Here is a 22,750-nt window from a genome sequence, read left to right on the forward strand (position 1 = left end):
TGTTCTCACAGGGTGTAAACTATAGTTAGGGAGATAAGCTATGAATATAAATAATCAAAATGATAATTAGTGCAGTGAACTTAGGTGGTGCCAACAGTGGTAGAGACAATGGAATTGTCAGGTCCCAAATCCTTATTTATTGATTATTAATTAGTATTTACATTCATTATAGATTATTACATTTATTAGATTATAAATTGATTACAAAGCAAGAAAGAAGAGAAAGTATCCAAAAATGATTCAGAGGGTTTGAGTCTAGGTGACTGGTAAACTGGTGGTCCCATAAGAAAGAATGGGATCAAGTTTTAATGAAATACAATGAACTCAGGTTTGAATTTTCTGAGGCTGAAAAACCCTTTGGCCACCCATTCAGAGAGGTCTTATGGGCAATGGGCCACTATACTGATTTACTGTAGTGACTTCGTGTGTGAAGGAATGTGTGTACAAGCTTAATCTGGGAAGTAATACTGTTTCAATGTAATTTCAAATTTCATCACCTTGATGTAATAATGAAAAAAGTGTATGTACTTTATTTCCATATGTAGGTGACTTGGAAGCACCTTCTAACCTAGTTATTTCTGAGCGAACCCATCGTTCTTTTAGAGTGAGCTGGACACCGCCTACTGACAGTGTGGATAGATATAAAGTGGAATACTACCCAGTTTCTGGAGGGAAACGCCAAGAAGTGAGTAGACAACCTACAACCCACTCCTTCTTGATGTTGAGATTGGGTCCTCCTCATTAGGGCTCTGAGAAAAATGTTGGGTTAGGAGAGCAAGAGGGATACAGAGCAGTACAGAACTGAGTTGACAATATGCTTTTTATTCCTTGTTAGACAAGCACTTCCATTTGGTCTTAATTAAAGGCAAAGTGCTTTGCTTGGATTCTTATGGTTTCTAAGAATTGAAGAATAGCAATATGATTTTTAATTAAAACTTAATTACAGGATGCTTGATTTGTTCATTAGTTCATAGTAGAATCATAGAGTTGTAAGGGAAGAAGAAGATGATCTAGTTTTACCCACTCCTTTTACAAATAAGGAAGCAACAGCTGCGAGAATAAATTATATGAATTGTTCAAGATCTCACTGTAATCTGGTAGTATCTAAAAACAAAAGACAATGGCTTCATTGAAATATAATTTCTAAGCTCATTGTAGTTAACTGCTTTGTAATTGTAGTAGAAAAGGGGAAAGTGATTATAACATAAGTTGTTATTATTTTTAAATATTCCTCCCTTAGTTTTATGTGAGCCGACTGGAAAGTAGCACAGTACTGAAAGATCTGAAGCCTGAAACTGAGTATGATGTGAATGTGTATTCTGTGGTAGAAGATGAATATAGTGAGCCTCTGAAGGGCACAGAAAAAACCTGTAAGTCAAGATTAAAATAAAATCTTCTTGTTTTGTTTTTTAAGATAAAGAGGTGATAGCCCATGTGGGCTTTTGTCAGTCTTCCAAATCATTCATTTATTCAATACCTACTCAACGAATATTTACCGAATGCATTCTTTGTGCAGGTGCTCAATAAATACTCAATGGTTTTCTGCTCTGACTGGCTATTCCTGCCATCACCATGGGACCCCACTGGTGGAATGAGTCGTCATAGCCACAGATAACTGAGAGGGAAAAGTACTTTTCATAGAGTTATTCATGTCTTAAGGAAAAGTACCATGTGGGGAGTGGGACTAAGATTAGGAAGAGGAACGTGCAGAGATGATATATTGCAGTTCTGTTGATGGCCAGATCTTTCTGCTGTAAATGAGGTTTCCCCATATTTTTCTGGCCTTGGACCTCTGGTCTTTACTAGAGAAGTTCTATGGCTTTGACTTTGAATAGAGCTTTTAGGAGAGATGTTCCTCGCTTCTATTCCTGGTGGTATTTCTGACGCCCTATGAAAATACTCTTTCCTTCTCCTATCTTCTTGGCTGGGTTCCAAGAGGAAAGGAGGCCACTTATAAGAGAAAGGAGTGAGTATCATTCTCTCCAAAGCAAGAATTCATCCTCCTTACTGCTCAGTTCCACAGGTCTTTATCTCTTCTCTCATTTCCCTTCATATTAGACAACAAGAGGTGGGAAATAAAGTATTTCATAATAGGCAGGATTCATCTGAAAATTCTTTAAAACTTTAAACTAGATTTCTGGACAGTAAATAGAAAGCTATATGGGTGTTGAGTGAAAAGGAGACTGCAAGCCAAACTTTTACTCTGTCACATGGGCTTGACTGCAGAAAGCCCGTAAATTGCCTAAGTTCCAGATATTTATGTATGGCACTCTCTGTTAAAAACATTTTTGAAAGAAAGAGGAAATAAAATACTGTGTTGATTACTTATCTATGAAATTTTATGACTGAAGAATGAAAATAGTCAACATAGAGATGTTCCAGAAAAAGAGATTGAAATCTCAGGAAGTGAGTATCTATTTTGGCTTCCATATAGACTCACTGGAATCTCATTTGAAATTTAAACTTTTTCTCCCTATCAAATAGTTGTAACATACAGCCCTGAATATGCGGTAGCAACAAACAATGTGATTGGGTTTTTGCAGGAAGAGGAAAGAATTATAGTAACTCTCACTGATTTTTCACAGCAACCTCTTCTCTGTTTAGCATGTACAAATATAAATAACTAAGTAGAAAACAACAATTAAAAAATGAGTAGAATAAAAAGAATGAGACTGATGTCTGCTTTTATATTCCAACAGTGCCTGTCCCTGTAGTCAGCCTGAATATTTATGACATTGGCCCTACCACCATGCATGTGCAGTGGCAGCCAGTGGGAGGGGCTACTGGCTACACCTTGTCATATGAACCCATCAATGCCACAAAACCGACAAAACCCAAAGAGGTGGGAGACATTTGTTTCTTTTTCCTTGGACCTTCCAGAGACTTTACAGTTTAGAGTCCTCATTAAAATGTAGTTATTATGAACTCATTTATACCCTAATACACAAAACAGAAAAATAGGAAATTAGATTTGTGACCTGTGACACATTTTAGAAAACATTGGCATGAAAAAGGAAATGCGGTTCAGAGAAATAAAAAATAAAATTCGTGTTATAATCTAGTGGTTACAAGTGGGCTGTAATTGGCTGTCCCTAATTATTGGAAACATTTGATTTGAATATCTCATTTCCTCTTCGCTTGTCCATATGCAGATGCGTGTGGGACCCACGGTGAACGACGTGCAGCTGACTGACCTCTTTCCCAACACAGAGTATATAGTCAAGGTCCAGGCCGCCCTGCACGACCTCACTAGTGACCCTGTCACTGCTCGGGAAGTCACCTGTAAGACATTGCCAGCTTTCTTTCTTTCCTTGTTACTACAAACATAATATTATTGGACTTTTTCTTTTACCTAATGACGCTAACAATGGTTTGATAATATGTGCATAAGTTGCAGGGTTACTTATAGTAATCAAATTTGAGAATTAAGATTAATTCTAGACTTATGACAGCACCTTAAATTGATTTTAGGATTTACATTTTTTTTCACATTTAACATGCCTGATATTGAGAGGTATCTTACAATCCATGTTATCCTACAACTGTTCTTGGCCAGATGTCAATCAGGGCATAGACCATAAAATAGTGGCACATCTTACAATTGATGTTGTTGTAGGGATCTCCAGCATTGTTGTAGGGTATACAGCATTGGTGAGAAGGAAAGTTGGCTGAGTGTAATTTTGGAGGAAAATGTTAGGTTTAAGATCAAGATGCTCCAAGTTCCTGTTGAAATAGAAACTCTATAGCACATATGAATAAGTCTGTTTCAATTAAGTGAATCAATCAGTTAAGTCAATCCAAAAACATATTGATCAACTATTATACTCCAGTCATGGTGCTAAGTGTTGGGAAAGCACCGATGAATAATACAAAGCAGTATAAGCTTATGGATTCCTTTGTGGTTTGCACGTCTCTTGTGTGTGTTGATCAGCCCCCTTTGTGTTTCCTGTTTGTTTCACTAGCATTTAGGTATTTTTTCTTAAAAAGTGACAATGACTGCACTTAGGACACTTGCCTTCCTTAGCTGGTAGTTTGGTCTCATGCTGTTGAGGTGGGCATGCTGAGATAGATGACTTGCCTTAAATTTGGTGAGTCTCAGCCCACATTTCTAAGGAAATGAAGAAGTTGGAAGAAATCTTCAAGGGGGAAAGGGGACTGAGACAGAAGCATGATGGAGCAGAAAAGAGAAAGAATGCTGTAGGATGGAACAGTATGAATTCATGAACAACAAATAGTCATCTTTTATATGTTAGAACCTGTCTGGCATTGGTGGCTAGCGGCAGGTGGAAAGAGTGGGGAGCCATCCAGGGATGGAGACGTGTGTTCTGAGAGTGCTGGGAGAGAAGATCCATAGTGGAATGAAAGACAAAATGTGGTCATGGATTTGGATATAGGGCTGGACTGCAACAGAGGAGAAAGGGAACAGAGAGATGCAGAGAGATGAAAACATTGAAGGGATGGAGGTGCAGAAACATGGAGTTGGAGAGAGAGACTCAGAAAGACAGATGTACAGAGTTGAAATGAGAGACAAAGGAAATTGGTCAAATGGGCAGCAACAAAAGAAAACCTCTTCATTAGTTATCCTTTTCTCTGTTCTTTTTTAGGTAAAACTTTGTTTGACTTGTTAAAAATTTATGATTTTTATTTTCTTCTTTTTTGTTGTTAAATTTATTGGGGTAACATTGGTTAGTAAAATTATATAGGTTTCAAGTGTACAATTCTGTAATACATCACTTATATATTGCATTGTGTGCTTACCACCCAGAGTCAGTTCTCCACCTAAAGTGAAATCCCCTTCCATCACCACATATTTGACCCTCCTTATCCTCCTGTAACATCCCTCTCCCACTTGCCCTCTGGTAACCACTAAACTGTTTTCTGTGTCCATGAGTTTTTGTTTGTTTGTCTTGTTCATTTGTTGCCTTCAGTTTTATATCCCACATATGAGTGACATCATATGTTTCTCAATATTTTCTGTTTGTCTTATTTTGCTTAGCATGATAATCTCAAGATCCATCCACGTTGTCACAAATGGTAGTATTTTAGATTTTATTGTGGTTGAGTAATATTCCATTGTATATATGTACCACATCTTCTTTATCCAATTATCTACTGACCAACACATTTTTATTATCTTCTAACCATTTAGGCTTCTGTGAATTTTCTTATAGACTTATTGGATGGTTACTTTTTGTCAATCTTCATTCTTCACTCTCAAAACCATTTTTTTTCCTATCATATTCTTAGGGGAACTTAACCTCTATTGATTTTGTTTACTGTCTTAACCAATTTAAATATATGGTAAAGAAATGTGACTAATACATTTATGGTAGATTATGATTTATTATAGCAAGTAAGAGCTTATGTAAATAGAGTGAAAGAAGTTAACATAAATGAGAAGTAGAGCTGTCATAAAAATTTTAATTTATTCTATTTTTAAAAAACCTTCTTGGCTTTTTAAAGTCAACTGGTAGACTTTACCTGGTGGAATCATAGTACTTTTATCATCATAACCATTTTTTTTTAGTTATTTGCTGCACACCTTTAAGTTTTCTCCAAACAACTTCTTGAAAGTTTGTGTGGATTCTTTAGAGCTTTGTGGTTGAGAATCACATCTGGACCTAATTTCTCATGCATCTCCAGTGCCTTTACCCAAACCTCAAGATTTGAAACTCAGGGATGTTACCCATAGCACCATGAATGTCATTTGGGATCCTGCGCCTGGAAAAGTTCGTAAATATATTGTTCGCTACAGAGCACCAGAAGAAGGTATCAAAGAGGTAGGTTGGAAATTAGAGTGAGTTTGAAATTCTTCATTTTCCTGTAGGTTTAATAAAAGAAACTAAACACGTATAGTTGATAGCATGTTTTGAATGCTGTCAGTTTATTAATATAGTGTTGAAAATTTGTTATATTCATAAAGCACTTTTTGAATATCAATAATATATTGGACTGTCTTGAATTTAGTTTAAAATATTTTGCTGTATGATAATAATCTCAAAACCATCATCCCTTAGGTGTAGAATTTAGATGGTATTTCCTTTTCATCCAGACACTTTATATGGTGTTCTGCATTCTATGAATTATTAAAAAATATCAATAATGTTTCCAAAAATAAAAGCTAGCAAGGGGATGTGGAGGAGTTTGTCAGCTAATAGGAAGATAGCATAGTTGAAAGGGACAGAAAGAAGGGATGAATATGTTGTTAGAGGAATGTCCCTTCAACAGTGAATATTTGTGAGATGATATTGGGGTGGAGAGTTGTTTCCATTATAACCTAATTCAAAGTGAGAGTAAATTGAGGGGCTTCACCAGTGAATGGGTTTAAAACTTGTGTATGTTTGGGGGAGGCATTAATGTAAACTTAGGGGCATTTTTAGAATATAGAAATAGTTCCTCTAAGCACCCAGTTACTGACTATGTTGATCATTTGGATTATACAAAAGATAATTTATACATGTGTACACATTCATTTTATTCTGGGTTTAAATTTCAAAAGAGGTACAATGACTAGTGGGTCTCACAGGGTTCTTGTGAATAGCAAATGAGATAATGCACAGGAGAGCATTTCTGAAAAGAATAAGGCAGTGCTACAAAGGGGGAAAACAGGTGAAAAATGATTAAGTTGTTTGAATCCATAGGCAGTCATCATTTACCAAACAATAGTGCCCCGTATGGCTCTAGTACATACATTTTTTTTTTCCAGTTCAGAAACATATACACTGTCTTCAGTTCCTGGACTCTATGCAAATTGGAAAACATTGCTTATTTTTGGTACCATCTTGTGTTGAGAGGTACAACAAACAACAGACAGATGTCACAACTAAACCTTTTGTAAAAAATAGTTCCACTGCTCTGTTTTAGGTAGAAGTGGACAGGTCACGGACCAACGTGCATCTTAAAGAGCTCGTCTCACAAACCCTGTACACTGTCAGCGTTTCTGCCGTGTATGATGAGGGAGAATCTCCCCCAGTGACTGCTCAAGAAACTACCCGTGAGTTGTGCAAATGCTTAATTGGTAGTTGAGAAACAATACTACATGCACACATAACTAAACTTACTGGGTCATTTTGTTTCTTAATGCTGTTTTTCTTGTCAGTGTTTAACATGTTTGGATTGATAGATTATTTTTCACTTATTTTCTTGTCTTCTTCTACTTTTATGTCCATTTCTTTTATAATAATTTCTATCCTACTGTTATTCTACCAGCCACTGTTACTAATTCATCTTCTAGATGCTTAACTGGTAGGTGTGTGGGGTGAGGTGGGGTGGGGGGAAGAAAGTACATTCGTGGTGTAGGTTGGATATTTTCTCTGGAAAAGTTGCATTAGTTATCAAATATTTTTTGACATCTCATTAGACGTTAATGACTATCAGGGGTCACAAAATATAAGCATCTTTGCCCTCGATAGTTTATGAGTTCATTGTGGAGATAAGAAAATGAATTAACAATACATGGGATCATGTAAGGAAGGTGGGGTATGCGGCACTCAGATTGTATGCTGTTGGATTTCAGAGGAAGGGCAGACCTCCACAGTGGAAAGGTAGGGAGATGCAGAGCTACCTGCCTCGCCCCTCCTTCCCTGCTCCATTCTGTTGCCTCTTTGAGGGACTTCAGTTTCTCTTGTCTCATGGTACTTCCATAGCATTCAACTTAATTATTTTTGCCTCTTGGTCTTTTTTCTTTTTTTTTAAATCTATTCTACTTTCTCCTCGCTCCATACTAATGTAGGCAGAGACATATTTATTTTGTTCAACTTTGTATCTCCAGTGCCTGGCACTGCGCTCAGCCCACAATTTCCTAGTTAAATAGTAGTTAAGAAATCGAGGTCTAGGGCCAGCAGGATTCCAGAGAAATACAATGGGAGCCACATATGTAATTCCAAATGTTGTAGTAGCCACATTACAAAAGGTAAAAAAAGACAGATCAAATTAATTTTAAAAATGTGTTTTGTTGAACCCAATATATCTAAAAGATTATTATTTCAACATGCGTCAGTATAATTTTTGATGAGATAGTTCACATTTTTCATCATAATTCTTGGAAATCCAGTGTGTATTAATTTTACACTGACAGTGTATCTTAATTTGGACTTGCCACATTTCAATAGCCACATGTAGCTAGTGCTCGCATAGTGGACAGCACAGGTGCAGAGAATTTAAATGATTGGCCTCACCTCATCCAGTAAGCCAGCGGTGGGATCAGACCATGGCCTGGAACTTTTAATTCCTGTCCAGTAACTCCATCACCAGAAGCTCAAAAGCTTCTCCATTAGTGCTCAGCTGTCTGTACATCTTGTCAAATGTCACAGCCTGCGCCTTAACATTAGGCAGAATCCACTTCTGCTATTTTCTTACCATGTGACATCTCTTAGCAATTTCAGTTGCCTTCTTGACTCAGGACTTTCCTGGTGAGGGTAGTGGTTAGAGATGAAAATTGATGCATATGAGTAGACTGACAGCTTTACATAAACATAACGTGCAGTAAAGAGAAAAAGAATCGGGGGAAAAAAGGCTAGTGAAAGCCGGTAATTTAGTATACTAAATTCATACTTTCAATATATGTTTTTAACTCTTAAGATTTCCTGATAACTTTTAGATACATCCAGAGTTCATCTTTAACAGACGGTTTGATGGCAGTTGTGCTTGTGAAAGTGGTACTACTCTATCTCAATGAGCTTTTTCATTGTAATTATAAGAAACAACTTTTTGATGGCTCCAGGGTTTGTGTAGTTGGCTTTGGTTATCAGGAGACAGAGAAATACTTAACAATGAAAGCTCAAAACTGGTGGCAGACACTTCCTACCGCTGTGCTGTAAACTAGAATGCCTGTGTAATGGAGGACCTTTTAACTGGCATTTCAGCAGTCATCAGCACTCCGGGGTTATTCCTCTCTCTGGATAGAGTTAGTACAGTCTGCTTCACATTGTGTTTAAGGTTAGTGACTATAGGAAAAGCTTACGCATGGATCACTTAGATTATAACATTTCATGGACCATTGAAGGTTCATGCAACTCTGGTATTACATGCCAAAATTTCTGCTTAGTGTACAGCTACGTGAAAGAGTCTGTGATTTTCATTAGATTTTCAAATAGTTTGAGACACAAAATGATTAGGAACCACTGAGTTAGAAGAGTATTACTAAATGGTACCTTTTTAAAAAAACATCACCATTTTAATAGAACATAAATAATCACCTCTTATAGCGATACAGTGCTTCCCCGCTTTCAGAGCTCCTATTTATCTTTCAAATGAACTGACTTGGTGACATATTTGGTTCTGAGCAATGTTTTCAGCCAGCTTTTCCATGTCCATTAAAATAAAACAAGGCAGTTGTATTATTACTAACTTTGTAGATCACATTAAAGAACTTAGTCCTGCCTTTTCTTATGATAGGCAAGGTGCCGGCACCAAAAAACCTGAAGATTACTGAAGTAACACCAGAGAGTTTCAGAGGAACTTGGGATCATGGAGCTTCAGATGTTTCTCTCTACAGAATAACCTGGGCACCTTCTGGAAGCTCGGATAAGATGGAGGTAGTGTTAACTCTCATTCTTTCTTTTTTCCCCCTTTGTTTTCTTTCTTTTGTTTTTTAAAATTCCATTTAATTATAGAACATCTTTTTGAAAAATGTGTTAACTCTGTTGTCAGAAAAGCATCCTTTCCTACTGGTGACATTTGAGCTCATGGCATGAATCAAAGCAGGAGAAACATCTGAGTAAATAATGTCAGCAAACGGCCGTTGAGTATATGATATATGTGGTGACTTAATTTCATGTGGGTTGTTTTTTTTTCTTCCTCTTTTCCTAAGACCATCTTAAACGGAGATGAAAATAGTTTGGTGTTTGAAAACCTGAACCCAAACACTCTCTATGAAATTTCTATCACTGGCATCTATCCTGATGAGTCAGAAAGCGATGATCTCACTGGCCGTGAGCGCACACGTAGGTGTTCATCCTTCAGGACATAGTTATTTCAAAATTAATTTTAAAAAATAGAGCTTTAGCTATGTTAGTAATATTCTCCCAAATTCTCTCTCTTTATTTTTCTAGTGCGTCTGATACCCTTAACAACACAAGGTAAGAATTTAATTTGCTGAATTGTATGAAGGTCCAGATAATGAATGAATAGATGAATGAATGAATGAAAGAAAAATACCACAAAATCTGTCGCAAACAGGCCTTCGGCTTTTAAATTGTAAGGTGTTGATTGGGACCTTTTTAAAACAGGCCTTCTTTTCTTGAAAAACTTTGCTTCGTTGCTATTTGTTAAAGAGTCATTTAAGATTTGATAACCATGATTTATCATGGGTATAATTTAGTGCTAAACCTATAAGTATATGGTTCTATTGATTTCCTTGGGAACAGTGCATATTTTGGAGGGAAGCGTAGGTCCACGTTCTTATTCTGTTTCTCAACATTCTTCTTTCAGCTCCAAAAAGCGGGCCACGGAACCTTCAGGTGTACAATGCAACATCTAACAGCTTGACGGTTAAGTGGGATCCTGCTAGTGGGCGTGTGCAGAAATACAGAGTCACTTACCAGCCTTCAACGGGCGAAGGCAATGAACAAACGGTAATTTGTTTTGAAAAAAACTATTAGACAAATTCTACCCTTTCCTCTTCAAAATCCTTCACTGCAGTATTTGCTTAGTCATACTTATTCTTTTGTAGAGATGTAAGATTTACTGTAGTGGATGGAATTATTTACTCTATCCCTGATGGACACTCAGTAGATGTCCTCATGGGAGACAAGAGTTGTTCTTCATGGGTGTCTCACAGCACCAGGAAAGTGTCTCAATGTGTCCACGTTTCCCTTAAAAAGCTATCACAATTGGATTATCCACGAAGACATCTATATTTTTGAGTCTATTTAGATTTTCACTCTATATCTCCCTAGCTTAATCAGTGCTGTAAAGTTCCTAAACTTCCAATATTCGATTTTTTGTTGTTGTTGTTTTTTGCATGACATAGGGTATCTCCTAGATCTGGTGTTTTCAGATATGGGCGCCTGTTAGCCTAATTCATACTTTTTTAAAATTCTTTTTATATTTATCCAAATAGAATTTTCTGAGAAATACAGTAGGACTATAAACTCAGCCTTCATCTATTGTATTTTCTCTGTTTTCCTTTTTTAACAGAGCCCTTGTCTATTTACCTTGCTTACTTTAGTTGTCTGTCTTTGAACTTTTTTCAGCTTTGCTTTTATAAAATGTGTGTCTACAACTACACACATTATCTTAGCTGAGGAAGCACCATGATTTTTACACAGAGGAGGTGATGCTTTCTGATTTATATCAAATACTTCTTTTGGAGAGGTTGATTTTTTTTTGGGGGGAGCGTCCATTATAATTCCTCACATAGCCTTAGAGAGATATGAGTCATTATCCTTTAATCATCTGACTAGCTGAGCGCCAGCAAATCAGTCATACATCTTACCAGTTTAGAAGTGTTAACAAGGGTGGATGCTCATTAAAGACATGTGGTTAAATGTCTCTGATAGTACGTAGTAAGTGGGTTTAGCTGAACCAGAAACCCTCCCATCCCAGTGAGACTTTTCAGTTGGCCTTTTGCGGTTTCCATAGAACCGGACTTAGGTAGTTTAATGTATTTGGATTGAAAATTTGTCTATTTTACTTGAATAGGTTATCAATAATAAATTAAATACCAACTGTAATCAACTGCCTTCTATGTAAAATAAGACAAGACACATTTAATGGATTGATATTTTAATGTCAGAAGTAGATCTTTTTGTCTGTGCCAGGACAGATTTAGGTAAAACTATAAAACAGGCTAAACTTCACTGTGATACTCCAACTGCTGTCCTGAATCTCTTTTACTGTTTCTCAACTATTTGTTGTAATTAGATGGAGTCTCATAAAATTATCCTCTGGAAAGTATGAGTTGATAATCCCTTTAGGTTTGTTATTCTTAGGGATCTTTGCATTTCAATGCTAGTCCAGAATAAAGTAATGAATCACTGATGGCAGAATTATCTTGGAGCTCTGGAAAGAAGTAGGCAGACATCCCTCTGCTTACTCATAAGGCTAATTCTATTCAGTAGCTACTTTCGGATTTGCGAAGTATCAAACTGATACTTTTCTTTCATAACCTCAAATTTTAAATTTATTAAAATTAGCCACTGTAGTTCAATTTGCTGACATTGAGAATGGCTACAGTGATTCGCTGAGATTTTTCCTGGAACTCAGGCTGCTTGAGAGGATGGGTGTGAAGTGGGAAACATCTGGACTGTGCTCGTGCACCCAGCCATCCACATGTGTACTCATTGTGGGCAGCATGCCTTTTTCATGCGATTTTAATTAGTGTGAGAGAAACATCTGAATTTGGTAAGCTGTTAACAAATCATACAAATTTTCTTTCAACAATATAGCTAGATGACCTTAAGCAATGAATACAATACTTAAAACTCTGTAATTAGAAGAAATTTAAAAAGCATCGTACCACAAGGCTGGGATCATGAAGATGGCTGGGAACCCCTGCCTGATTGTGTCCTGGCAAAAGGTCTGGTCACGTAGTTTACACAGCTAATACTGTTAGAGTGGCAGTGTTTGGGGGAAACACCAAAAGCTTTAGATCTTTTGCTGAATCATTTTAATGTGTTTCTAAAGCAAATGAAAAACATCTGTAAAAAAGTAAGAAGTTCCTTTGCTATCTTCAAGTTCCTTTGTAGCTCCCTTATGATTAATGCCTTTTTGGGAAGAGATCTGTGAAATGTGTTATGGATGAAATTTGGCAGTTCTGGAGGTGAGCAAGCGGAAATAGTTTTTTGAGGTCACCAGCTTAAGGCTTAGAGTCCTTTTTGTGATTCAAGGTGCATAATTTACATTTAAAATGATACCATAAGATAGATAGCTTTTAAACCTTCACTGCAGTACATGTTTCCGGACATTGGCAAGGATCTCAAATGGCTTCTCTGCCGAAAGAGCTTTTTCTAATAGTGAGATGGAAAGAACAAGGTTAACACTTATTCCTGTTTTACTCAAGACCACGATAGGGGGACGACAGAACAGTGTGGTCCTGCAGAAACTGAAGCCCGACACTCCTTACACAATCACTGTATCCTCCCTGTATCCTGATGGTGAAGGAGGTCGGATGACCGGAAGAGGCAAGACCAGTAAGTGAACCCACACTCCTGTAGCTTCTTTAATAATTACCACTGGAACAGCATCACGTCCTTATCTGGAAACACAGTGACTCAGAGTTTTGCTAATCTTTTAAAATTCATTTAAAAAATGATATTAATTGTTTTTAATATCCTTGCTTGGAGTTAGTTAACTGTCTCTGTGGAGAAAGACATTTATTACTTTTTAGGATAAAAAAAGCTCTGGGGCCAAACTATCTCATGGAGAAAGGATATGTGTGCCAGATTACCACAGACATTCTTTCATTTATTCACTACTTCAACAAATATTTGTTGGGTACCCATTATGGGGTGCCTGCTACATTCCAGGATTCCTGGGAAATATCAGTGAGCCTGTGTTTCGTGTGTGCTTGCTTAAGATCATACTGTGATGTGATTTCTGTGCATTCCAGAACCTTTGAATACTGTGAAGAACCTAAGAGTGTATGACCCTTCTACCAGTACCTTGAATGTTCGCTGGGACCATGCAGACGGAAATCCTCGTCAGTACAAGCTCTTCTACACACAAACAACAGGTGGTCCAGAGGAACTGGTAACTATTTCCTGTAGTGAAAAATGAATATTTGTTTAAACGTAGTGAAATGATTTTAAAGTGGAGCTAAAGGAGTTAACCAATTTATTTTAGCACTGAAGAAGTTCATATTCATTTAATAGAACTTGACAGTGGGTAATAGATTGGAACCTTAGTGTCTGTGTGATAAGGGGATTGAGGAGGATTAGGGCTGGGGGAAGTAATTATTCCAGGAAGTTCTAAAGGAGAAGCCTAGGGTGAGTGTAGTGGTCTAGAGAAGTCATTATAACCCTGTAACAGTTCATATGGGGGCACATTATTATATTCCAATATTATAGAGCTTGCTTCTTGACTTGGTCTTGAGTTAGTATTTTGAGTATTTTATTGTTTGAAGTATTATTTCTTTTACACATTTTTCAAATCAAGTACTTTATATTTTATTAACTCTTTAGGTACCAATCCCTGGGAATACCAATTATGCCATTCTTAGGAATCTGCAGCCTGATACCCCATACACTGTTACAGTAGTTCCTGTTTATACAGATGGTGATGGAGGACGCACATCAGATACTGCAAGAACATGTAAGTAAGAAGGCAGAAAAATCTAATTTTTTCATTAAAATTTTTGTTTTTCATTATAAAGGTCATACAGACCCATTAAAGAAAATTTGGAAAATTCAGAATGATAGAATAAAAGCATACAATTACCCATAATTTACCTCCCAAACACCATCAACTGTTACTATTTTAGAGTAGGAGATAAAAAAAATTATAATGACATTTGTCTTCTGAAATGATAATTTTAAGATTTATAAATGTGTATATACAATCATTAGTATGCCACTTTGGTTATTCTCTTTCACTAACAAAAGTTCACTGGGCTTTGCTTTGTGCTTTATACATTTGTGAGAAACAGTGTTGTATAATGGGCTTTTTTTTTTTCCAATCTTGCATTTGTAATGGGCTTTTATAGTGTGAATTGTTGAAATTTGTTCATCACATTGCTTGATTGCACATTTCTCTGGTTTCTAAAGAAGTGATTTTTGGCATTAAAAATCTCTGTGCTTTCATTTGCTGTTAACATCTTGAAAACCAGTTTACAGTGGTTTTACTGTTTTTTGTAGTACTGCTTAAAGGCTTTTGTGCATACTTATAAATATTTCTTTGGCGTTAGAAATATACTTGCTGATGGCTAAACAGAAGCAATTATGGATGGCTTCTTTTGCTAAAAGATTAGTGGCCTGGAAAGAAGATGTTATTGGCTAAACTAGAGTTTGGAGTTAATATGTGGATTTAATTTGTTTTTCAAAGTCCCTATTGGGGCAGTTAATTGAGAACTAAGGATCTTATTTCTCCCTTCTTTTGCTTTTAATTTTAATCAGAGAAGATATTCAGTAGCTATTTGTTGTATGAAGAAGGAGTGAATGAAAGAATGAATGATTGAAACTGGCTGACTGAATTAGATGGGCTCATAACTACTTTTACTTAGAAGGCAGACATTATAAAATTCCTCTTCTCTCTCTCTCCATTACCTATGTTGGAAAACTGAACCTTCTTTTCCAGTTTATTTTGTCTCTTATCTGTTGTCCCTTTATGGCCAACTATATTACTACTTTTACTAGCTTGTTTTTATTGGCAATGACTTTGTTTCCATACAGAGAAAGGCTATAATTGGCTAACATTGAGTAAATTTGGACTTGGAGACTTTAAATCTGCTTTTGTATGTAGATAATTAGAAGTTTAAGGAGGACAGTATTTTACCCTTTTACAGAGTGTAAGTTCTGAAGAAGTGATAGCAAAAGCTGACCTGTGTAAACAGACTTAAGAAACGCGTGTTGGCTTTTCCTTCCTCAGTGGTGAGAGGACTCGCAAGAGACATCCAGGTGTACAATCCGACGCCAAACAGCCTAGATGTTCGCTGGGACCCTGCCCCTGGGCCTGTGCAGCAGTATCGCATTGTGTATTCTCCTGTGGCTGGCACGAGACCCTCGGAATCTGTAAGTAATTTTGTCATCTTAGAGCTCAGCAATTGAATTTCATAGATTCTCCTGTGTCTCCTGCCATGGCTGCTGGCTCAGAACAATAGGCCTGTTGTTGGTGTGGCACCGAGTCTCAGCAACTTCATTTCCTGATAAATGTAAGCTCATGTTCATGTCATGTTGGGGAGCCTGTAAAAATGCAAACCACAAACATGCCAGAGTATAATGATTAAATGATTGCTTTTCATGAACTAAGGCAGGTGTGTTAACTATAAGATTAGTCAGCAGAATTGAATTTGGGGAAATGCAAATTAGCCTATATGAGTTAAAAACCCCAGCAATAAATGCAAATTATTGCTAAACGTTGTTAATGTGGGCTTTTGTTATACAGTACAAATGTCTTTATTATGAAACTGTCTTAGAGTATCCCTTCATTGGCTTTTAGAAATAGCCCAATTTATCTTCAATTCATAGTACTATTCAGTTTTGTAAGTAGATTAGTAATTTAGTAATCAGAAATTACTAATTTGAATAAGGACAGTATCAGAACACCTAAAGAAAAGTAAATTTATAGACTAACCTTATTTACAAGTCTTCATAAAAATGAACAATGGAGGTGAACAAAGAAAGACAAATGATGAACAATACACGTGTTCTGTAAGAATATTGATTTGCACGTCCCTTTGTAGGGTAGGACACATTCAGACAATGTTGCCCTTATCCATTGCATAAAATTGCTCTCTATTTTAATACAAAAACCTCTCCACCATCATGGTAGAAGTCTCTTCTATGTGTATTTAATATTCAGGATGTTCTTTGGGTAACTATCAGGAGCCCTGGATGTTATATTTGAGAATCTTTACAATAAACATAAATGTGAGATAATTGAAGCTACTAAGGTCAAGTGTGAACTAACTTTTTTTTGGAGAGGAAATTTCTGAGGATAAACTGCATCTAATAGTGTGGGCTGGGCTTATCCCATGATGAAGCACAGTAGTTGGCTTCTGGCATGTCTGGGCTCAGCTTTTTATTATCAAAGTTATTATGCTGACTAATAAAAGACTTGGTAAGCATTTGGGTTGTCAGCAGACAGAATTTGGCGTTTCCTCCCCTCCAGATTGTGGTGCCAGGAAATACCCGCACGGTGCACCTGGAGCGGCTGATTCCAGACACACCCTATTCCGTGAACATCGTGGCTCTCTACTCAGACGGAGAGGGGAATCCCAGCCCCACCCAGGGCCGAACGCGTGAGGCAGAAATCCTTTCTCCACCCCCTTCCCTTGTAACTGAATTGGCAGGGCTTCTCTGAGTGAGTTTCGAGGGTGAGGTGGGTGGTGAGTGAGAGGCGCTGAGAGAGAGGCGATGAGAACTTTCTCCATCTTTGTGCAGGGGAGGGGAGGCCTGGGCATGTGTTTCTTTATGTCTGGGCTCCCCCACAGTCATACTCCAGGCTAAGGCTTTGGATCCATGACTGCCTTTTATGCTGAGTGATCTTCATTTGGTCATTTTCTCATCGAGGACCTAAGTTAAGGAGGGATTTTTTTCCTCCGTTTTCTGCCCTTCAATGCATCTTCTTACCAAATGGGTACTTTACAAATGTGAGGGCTTGGCCTCTATTTTTCATTAAACAGGAAGTGGTTAAAATAATCCCTTTCTTTCCTTATTTGTACATTTAGTTTCAAACCTAGCTTTATGCCCCTGGAAGTTCAGGATGTAACTGTAGTTCTGAAATGCAGCACTTTCTACTCGTTATGTTTTCACATTAAAACCATAAAAGATGTGTATTTTATCATAAGGAGTAAGCACCCTAGTGAATGGTGAAACACCTGACTTAATCTGGAAGTGACCAGATTAAATCACTTCCTTAATCTGACCTGAGTAAAATTCTTTTATACCCCTCTGTCCACCCCATATCTGTCATGCTCACAGACAGGCAGATAACTCTATTGTATTTTATTTATTTAGTACCACGAAGTGGACCAAGAAATCTGAGAGTCTTTGGGGAGACAACCAATAGCCTCTCTGTGGCCTGGGATCATGCTGATGGGCCAGTTCAGCAATACAGGATCATTTATTCTCCCACTGTCGGTGACCCGATTGATGAATATGTGAGTCTGATTCTCATTTATTTGAGCATTTTATAATTTCCAACCTGGTTGGAGGGTGAAATTAAGCTCTCTTCTCGAAGAGGGAGATGGGATTAGAGCTGAGTCCTTGACTCCTGTGTGAAAGTTACCTTCTATATGACTTCCTCTGACATGATATTGGGACCACTGGAATGTGCTTCCTATTCCACACTACAGAGAATCAGTGTCTTTGGGGCTCATTTCTATTCCAAAGAGAAATTTAAAACTACCTTATCCCATGAAATGCATATTTCTAATCATCTAATTACACCACAGGAATTAAGTCTAGTGAAACATGATACCCATTATTCTGAGCTACCTAAATTCATGTTCAAATGCTGTGACTGTTTAAATCTTACCCTTTCTTTAAATCTATTTTGTTACAATATAGACTTGTAAACAAAATTTGTTACAAGATAGATTTGTAAACAAATCTATTTTGTTTATTTTGTTTGTATTCTTCCTAAAATACACCAGTGCTAATTGATCACTCTTTTCTCTAAATTTAACATTGTTCAGTACATATTGTTTTTGGAATATAGATACTCTAATATTAGCTTCAAACTTTTTGAGTGTCATATTTTGTCTCTTTAGAACCAGATTCAAATTTTCATATAGCTTTCTCATAGCTTTCACTATGCATATCCATTTGTTATGGATGGAAAAACTCAGCCCTTTCTTTAAAGGTTAGTGATTAGTTGATGTGATAGGTTAGTGGAAGATTACACAAAATGGTGATTGTAAAGCAGTTAGGCCTGGTTTGCAACCATTTTTCCACATACGTCCTCTTTGATCATTTTTTTTCCATTATCCGTATGTTATAAAATATTAAATCTACTTGAACTTGATATATTAAGCTTTAATTCAAGCCCCCATTTTATTAATCAGAAACACATGCAACTGCCACTTAGTGTTTCTGATCAAAAAGAGATAAGCCAAATTGCCACACTTAGTTTGCCAAAGCAAAGCTCGTGCTTTAGTATTTGTTCAGCCTTCCCATGTACAAACGTGCATTTTCCCTTCACTTTCTGAAAACAGTAAAGATATAATTTCTTCCCCTAATTCACCATTTGTAATCAAGGGACTCTAACTTTGGAAATCACTGGCATAAGTGATTCACACTGTTTATAGAAGTAAAGTTTAGGATTGAAAGAGAGATTTAGAAATCTATCTGATTCATTTACTCTTCATGGAGGTAGTTAAATGTATTTTCCATTTCTTCTTTTTCATCTTTTCCACCTAATTAGTATCAGCCAAACTGATACTAATTGAGGGCAGAAACCCTCACCAGTATATTCCCAGTAGCTAGTACCATGCCTGGCTCGCAGTACGTACTTGGTACATACTTGTTGAAGGAATACAGAAAAATGTAACGTACCAATGAGAGATGAAGGGAACATACTACCGAGCACTGAGATACTCAGTAATACATACTGAGGTGCTGTAGTGTTATTGCCTTTCAACCTCACAATTTCCTTCAGAGTTGCTAAGTCACCAGTCTGGTAAATGGCTAATCTGGGATTTGAGCCCAGATCTGTCTGACTGTAAAACTGTTTTCCCACACTACACACAGGCAGTGTAGACAGTTTGCTTTGCCATGAACATTGTGCAACAACAAAGAAAATACGAAGAAAACATACTGTTTATGGGAATACATGCAACAATATTGTTTTTTGATCTGGAAGTCCTCTAGACCATAGTAAATTTATAATTTAACTTCCCCAACAGACCACAGTCCCAGGCAGAAGAAACAATGTAATACTGCAGCCCCTGCAATCTGATACTCCATATAAAATTACTGTTATTGCTGTTTACGAAGATGGAGATGGCAGCCATCTAACAGGAAATGGAAGAACTGGTAAATGTCTTATCCCTTTTATAACCTTTAAATTTGGTCTTTACCAATGTATCTCAAATACCACATTAGTAGTGCATTAACATTTATATTAGACATTTAATTTCATCAAAATGATATGAAAACAGAATTCGTCTTTTAAAAAGGTCCACTAAAAGAAGAAAAAGGAGACAAAAATCTGCATGTTTTGCTTTGCTTGAGGTCATTTATTTCTCCTTTGGAAAAACTATTGCTTATTCTATGAATGATTCTTTAGTTTGTGTGGTATCAGCTAAGGTTGTAGCTAATAACTCAGTCAATTTAGTATCAGCAAAAACAACTCCGTCACGATAGAAATTTAAGTCATAAATAAAAAAGATGATTAGCACTTATCTTCTGTCTTTACAAATGTAGCTTTTAAAAAAATATTTTTTGTTGTTGTACCAAGTAATTTATTTTTGCCAGTTTTCAGGCTGCCCTTTCAAGCCTACATTGGTGGCAGTTTCTCATGGTGTAGAGCAGGGGTGTCAAAACTTTTTTCAACTTTTTTTTCACCAAGGGCCATATGCGGTAAAATACACAAACAGCTGGGCTACTCACTCGAGGTAAAGTACGTATTGCTTCACCTGGTTTATTTAAGTAAACTAAATATATTTTTGGAATTTGCTGTGGGCCAATTAACAATGGATTGCGGGCCGCAGTTGGCCCGCGGGCCGCAGTTTGGACACCCCTGGTTTAGAGCAAATGTTCTCCAGTTTGGTTGCTCATTGAAATCACAGGAGAAGCTTTAAAAATTGCTATGCCTGGGTGCCACCCGCTGATATACTGAAGTAACTGGTCTGAGGTGTGGCCTGGACCTGCTGATGTTCTAATCCAAGGCTGAGAGCCACTGCTTTAGCATAAAGGGATGCTAGGCGATAGATCTGGTTTCTGTTACAGGTAAATATTGGCATTCCTCTTTTCCACTTTATTCAGCAAAAATCCACTTATCTAATGATTTCAGGATCTTTACTATATTGAGTTGCCAAAACTCTTTTTGTGCTTAAATGATCTTGACAACAGTACAGAATTTGGGAGAGGTAACATTCAAAGCTCTTAACAGAAAAGCAGGACTAGAGTTGTTTCAGCTCTGTCTCTCAAGGCCAGGAATCTTTATGTTTACTGGCACCTATTGTCTATAGGACTCAGCCAATGGAGACTCAGCTGAGTGATTTTAATTTAAAATCAAGATGATTTAATTTCACAACTTCCCACTTTTTACTTTCCCTTAGGTTTTAGAATATATTTTGGTACTTTTCTGGGCAAATGGCATATTTCAGAATTTTATACTTATCAAAGTATATACAAAAATCTTTCCTAAATATTGAATTTCCGAGGAAGGCCCAAAGCCATTTTTAGTTTCTCTTATGAAACAAATTTTCAAGTTGAATTCCTTATTTGTGTAATAGTACAAATTCTAACTCAACAACTACTTAACATGCTATTTAACAGCACTGGTTTTCAGGGTGTGGAGTTGGAGGCAGTACCTGTGGAGGCTTGAGGATTTGTTCTTGGTTGTATGGGTGGAGAGCAGAATGGTGTTGGGAAAGAACATTGTTTCCGTCACTAGCTGGCTGTTGTGGTCTTGGGCAAATCGTATCTTATTTATATGATAAGGTAGTTGGACTAGAGAGTCTCTCAATCGCTTGTTGGCTCTTACAATCCGTAAGCAGTCTAAAAGGGGTATGAGATTTCTTAGTTTCTGTAATTCTGCGTCATATAACATAACCATCTCTGGAAATCACCAGTTCCTGAGTCCACTTGAGTTGCAGTTTGAATTTGGAAAACTGCTAAGTTTTCTGTTGAACATTTTAATGCCTTTTGTTTTCTGGATAAGGAAATTATGGGATATTAATAGATATTTTTCATGGGGTTGCACTATTAATACTTATAATCATACTCATCAAGTTCTGTGCTTTCCCTGTGTGTCAATGAAAGGTCAGTAATGTTTGCCAATATTTATTTGCAGTGGGACTACTTCCGCCTCAGAACATACACATCTCTGATGAATGGTATACACGGTTCAGGGTATCCTGGGATCCTTCACCCTCTCCAGTTCTTGGATATAAAATTGTGTATAAGCCAGTGGGTAAGGAAGTAGCTTTATCATCATGGAAATGCATTGGAGGAGAGTTATTTGCATAAGAGGGTTTCTTTGTTGCACCCCCGTATTAGATTGTCCTGATAGTTCATTTATCACATCAAGTCCTCTCTGACCAGAGGTAATGTTCTGGAAATATCATTTTAAATCAGTGGTCTGAAGTATCATTGTTACTGTGGGTGTAGATGACATTTTCATTAATTTGCATGACTAAAAAGTTTGACCTGATCCATAAAATTGCACACACCCAAGGTGTTTGTGTTCAGACATCCTACGTGTTATTATGATTATGAAATAATGCGTATTTAATCAATGTAAAAGTCTGTGTTTTCCCCATTATGGTAAGCTGTTATATATTTTGGGCATAGCATTTTAGTTTATTCATAAGAGGCTTACTTTCAACTTCTCATTGGTATTTGCACCTTAATGGATATCACCTTGATTAAATTATTTGCTATCTTTTTTTCTATATTTTGTCTATATGCTTAGCAAAATGGATGGAAAATACTCTGTACCAAGTGTACTAGGGTATCTGCCATGGACCTAGGAAGGAAGGGTGTGAACTTTCTGAAATTTCCTAGAAATTTCTCCTAGAAAAAAATAAAGGAGAAAGGGCAAGAGAAAGGAAAGATGAGCCTGTGTAAGAAATGGAGACAAAATTGAAGGAAGAGGAGGTGTTGGTAATTGAGGACCTTTAGTCACTAAACTCACGGAATGAAATCCAAGATAGATGTTCTTATATAATCTCTACAACACATTGAAAAATTTTAATTGAGCACCTGCTACGTACAGAGCACTGTACTGGCAAAGTAGGTCTTAGAGAAGGGGTTTGAGAATGTACGGTAGTTGATATATGATTGATTTAGTCATTAAAGAAACATTGATTATACACCTGCTACGTTCTAGGTACTCTGCTATGCCTTGAGAACCAGAGGGTAAAAAAATCCAGTCTCTGATTACAGTTTCATATTCATAATGCAGCATGTGCTACAGTGAGCAA

The 22,750-nt window shown here is 37.0% G+C and overlaps 1 protein-coding gene across 1 annotated transcript in view; it reads left to right on the plus strand.

The window, feature by feature from the left end:
• The window catches only part of COL12A1 (collagen type XII alpha 1 chain), a 113,770-nt gene that overhangs the window by 51,238 nt on the left and 39,782 nt on the right, over positions 1-22,750 (plus strand). The window contains exons 22-39 of the mRNA XM_081035110.1: positions 546-685; positions 1,241-1,370; positions 2,700-2,842; positions 3,153-3,282; positions 5,644-5,780; positions 6,865-6,994; positions 9,397-9,536; positions 9,812-9,944; positions 10,053-10,079; positions 10,432-10,574; positions 13,004-13,133; positions 13,553-13,692; positions 14,124-14,253; positions 15,526-15,668; positions 16,768-16,897; positions 17,616-17,758; positions 19,505-19,634; positions 21,619-21,738. Of these exons, the coding sequence (XP_080891236.1) occupies positions 546-685; positions 1,241-1,370; positions 2,700-2,842; positions 3,153-3,282; positions 5,644-5,780; positions 6,865-6,994; positions 9,397-9,536; positions 9,812-9,944; positions 10,053-10,079; positions 10,432-10,574; positions 13,004-13,133; positions 13,553-13,692; positions 14,124-14,253; positions 15,526-15,668; positions 16,768-16,897; positions 17,616-17,758; positions 19,505-19,634; positions 21,619-21,738 (2,319 nt within the window). The remainder of the gene's footprint in view (positions 1-545; positions 686-1,240; positions 1,371-2,699; positions 2,843-3,152; positions 3,283-5,643; positions 5,781-6,864; positions 6,995-9,396; positions 9,537-9,811; positions 9,945-10,052; positions 10,080-10,431; positions 10,575-13,003; positions 13,134-13,552; positions 13,693-14,123; positions 14,254-15,525; positions 15,669-16,767; positions 16,898-17,615; positions 17,759-19,504; positions 19,635-21,618; positions 21,739-22,750) is intronic.

The sequence above is a fragment of the Rhinolophus hipposideros genome (assembly GCF_964194185.1).
Source record: "Rhinolophus hipposideros genome assembly, chromosome: 3".
NCBI lineage: Eukaryota > Metazoa > Chordata > Mammalia > Chiroptera > Rhinolophidae > Rhinolophus > Rhinolophus hipposideros.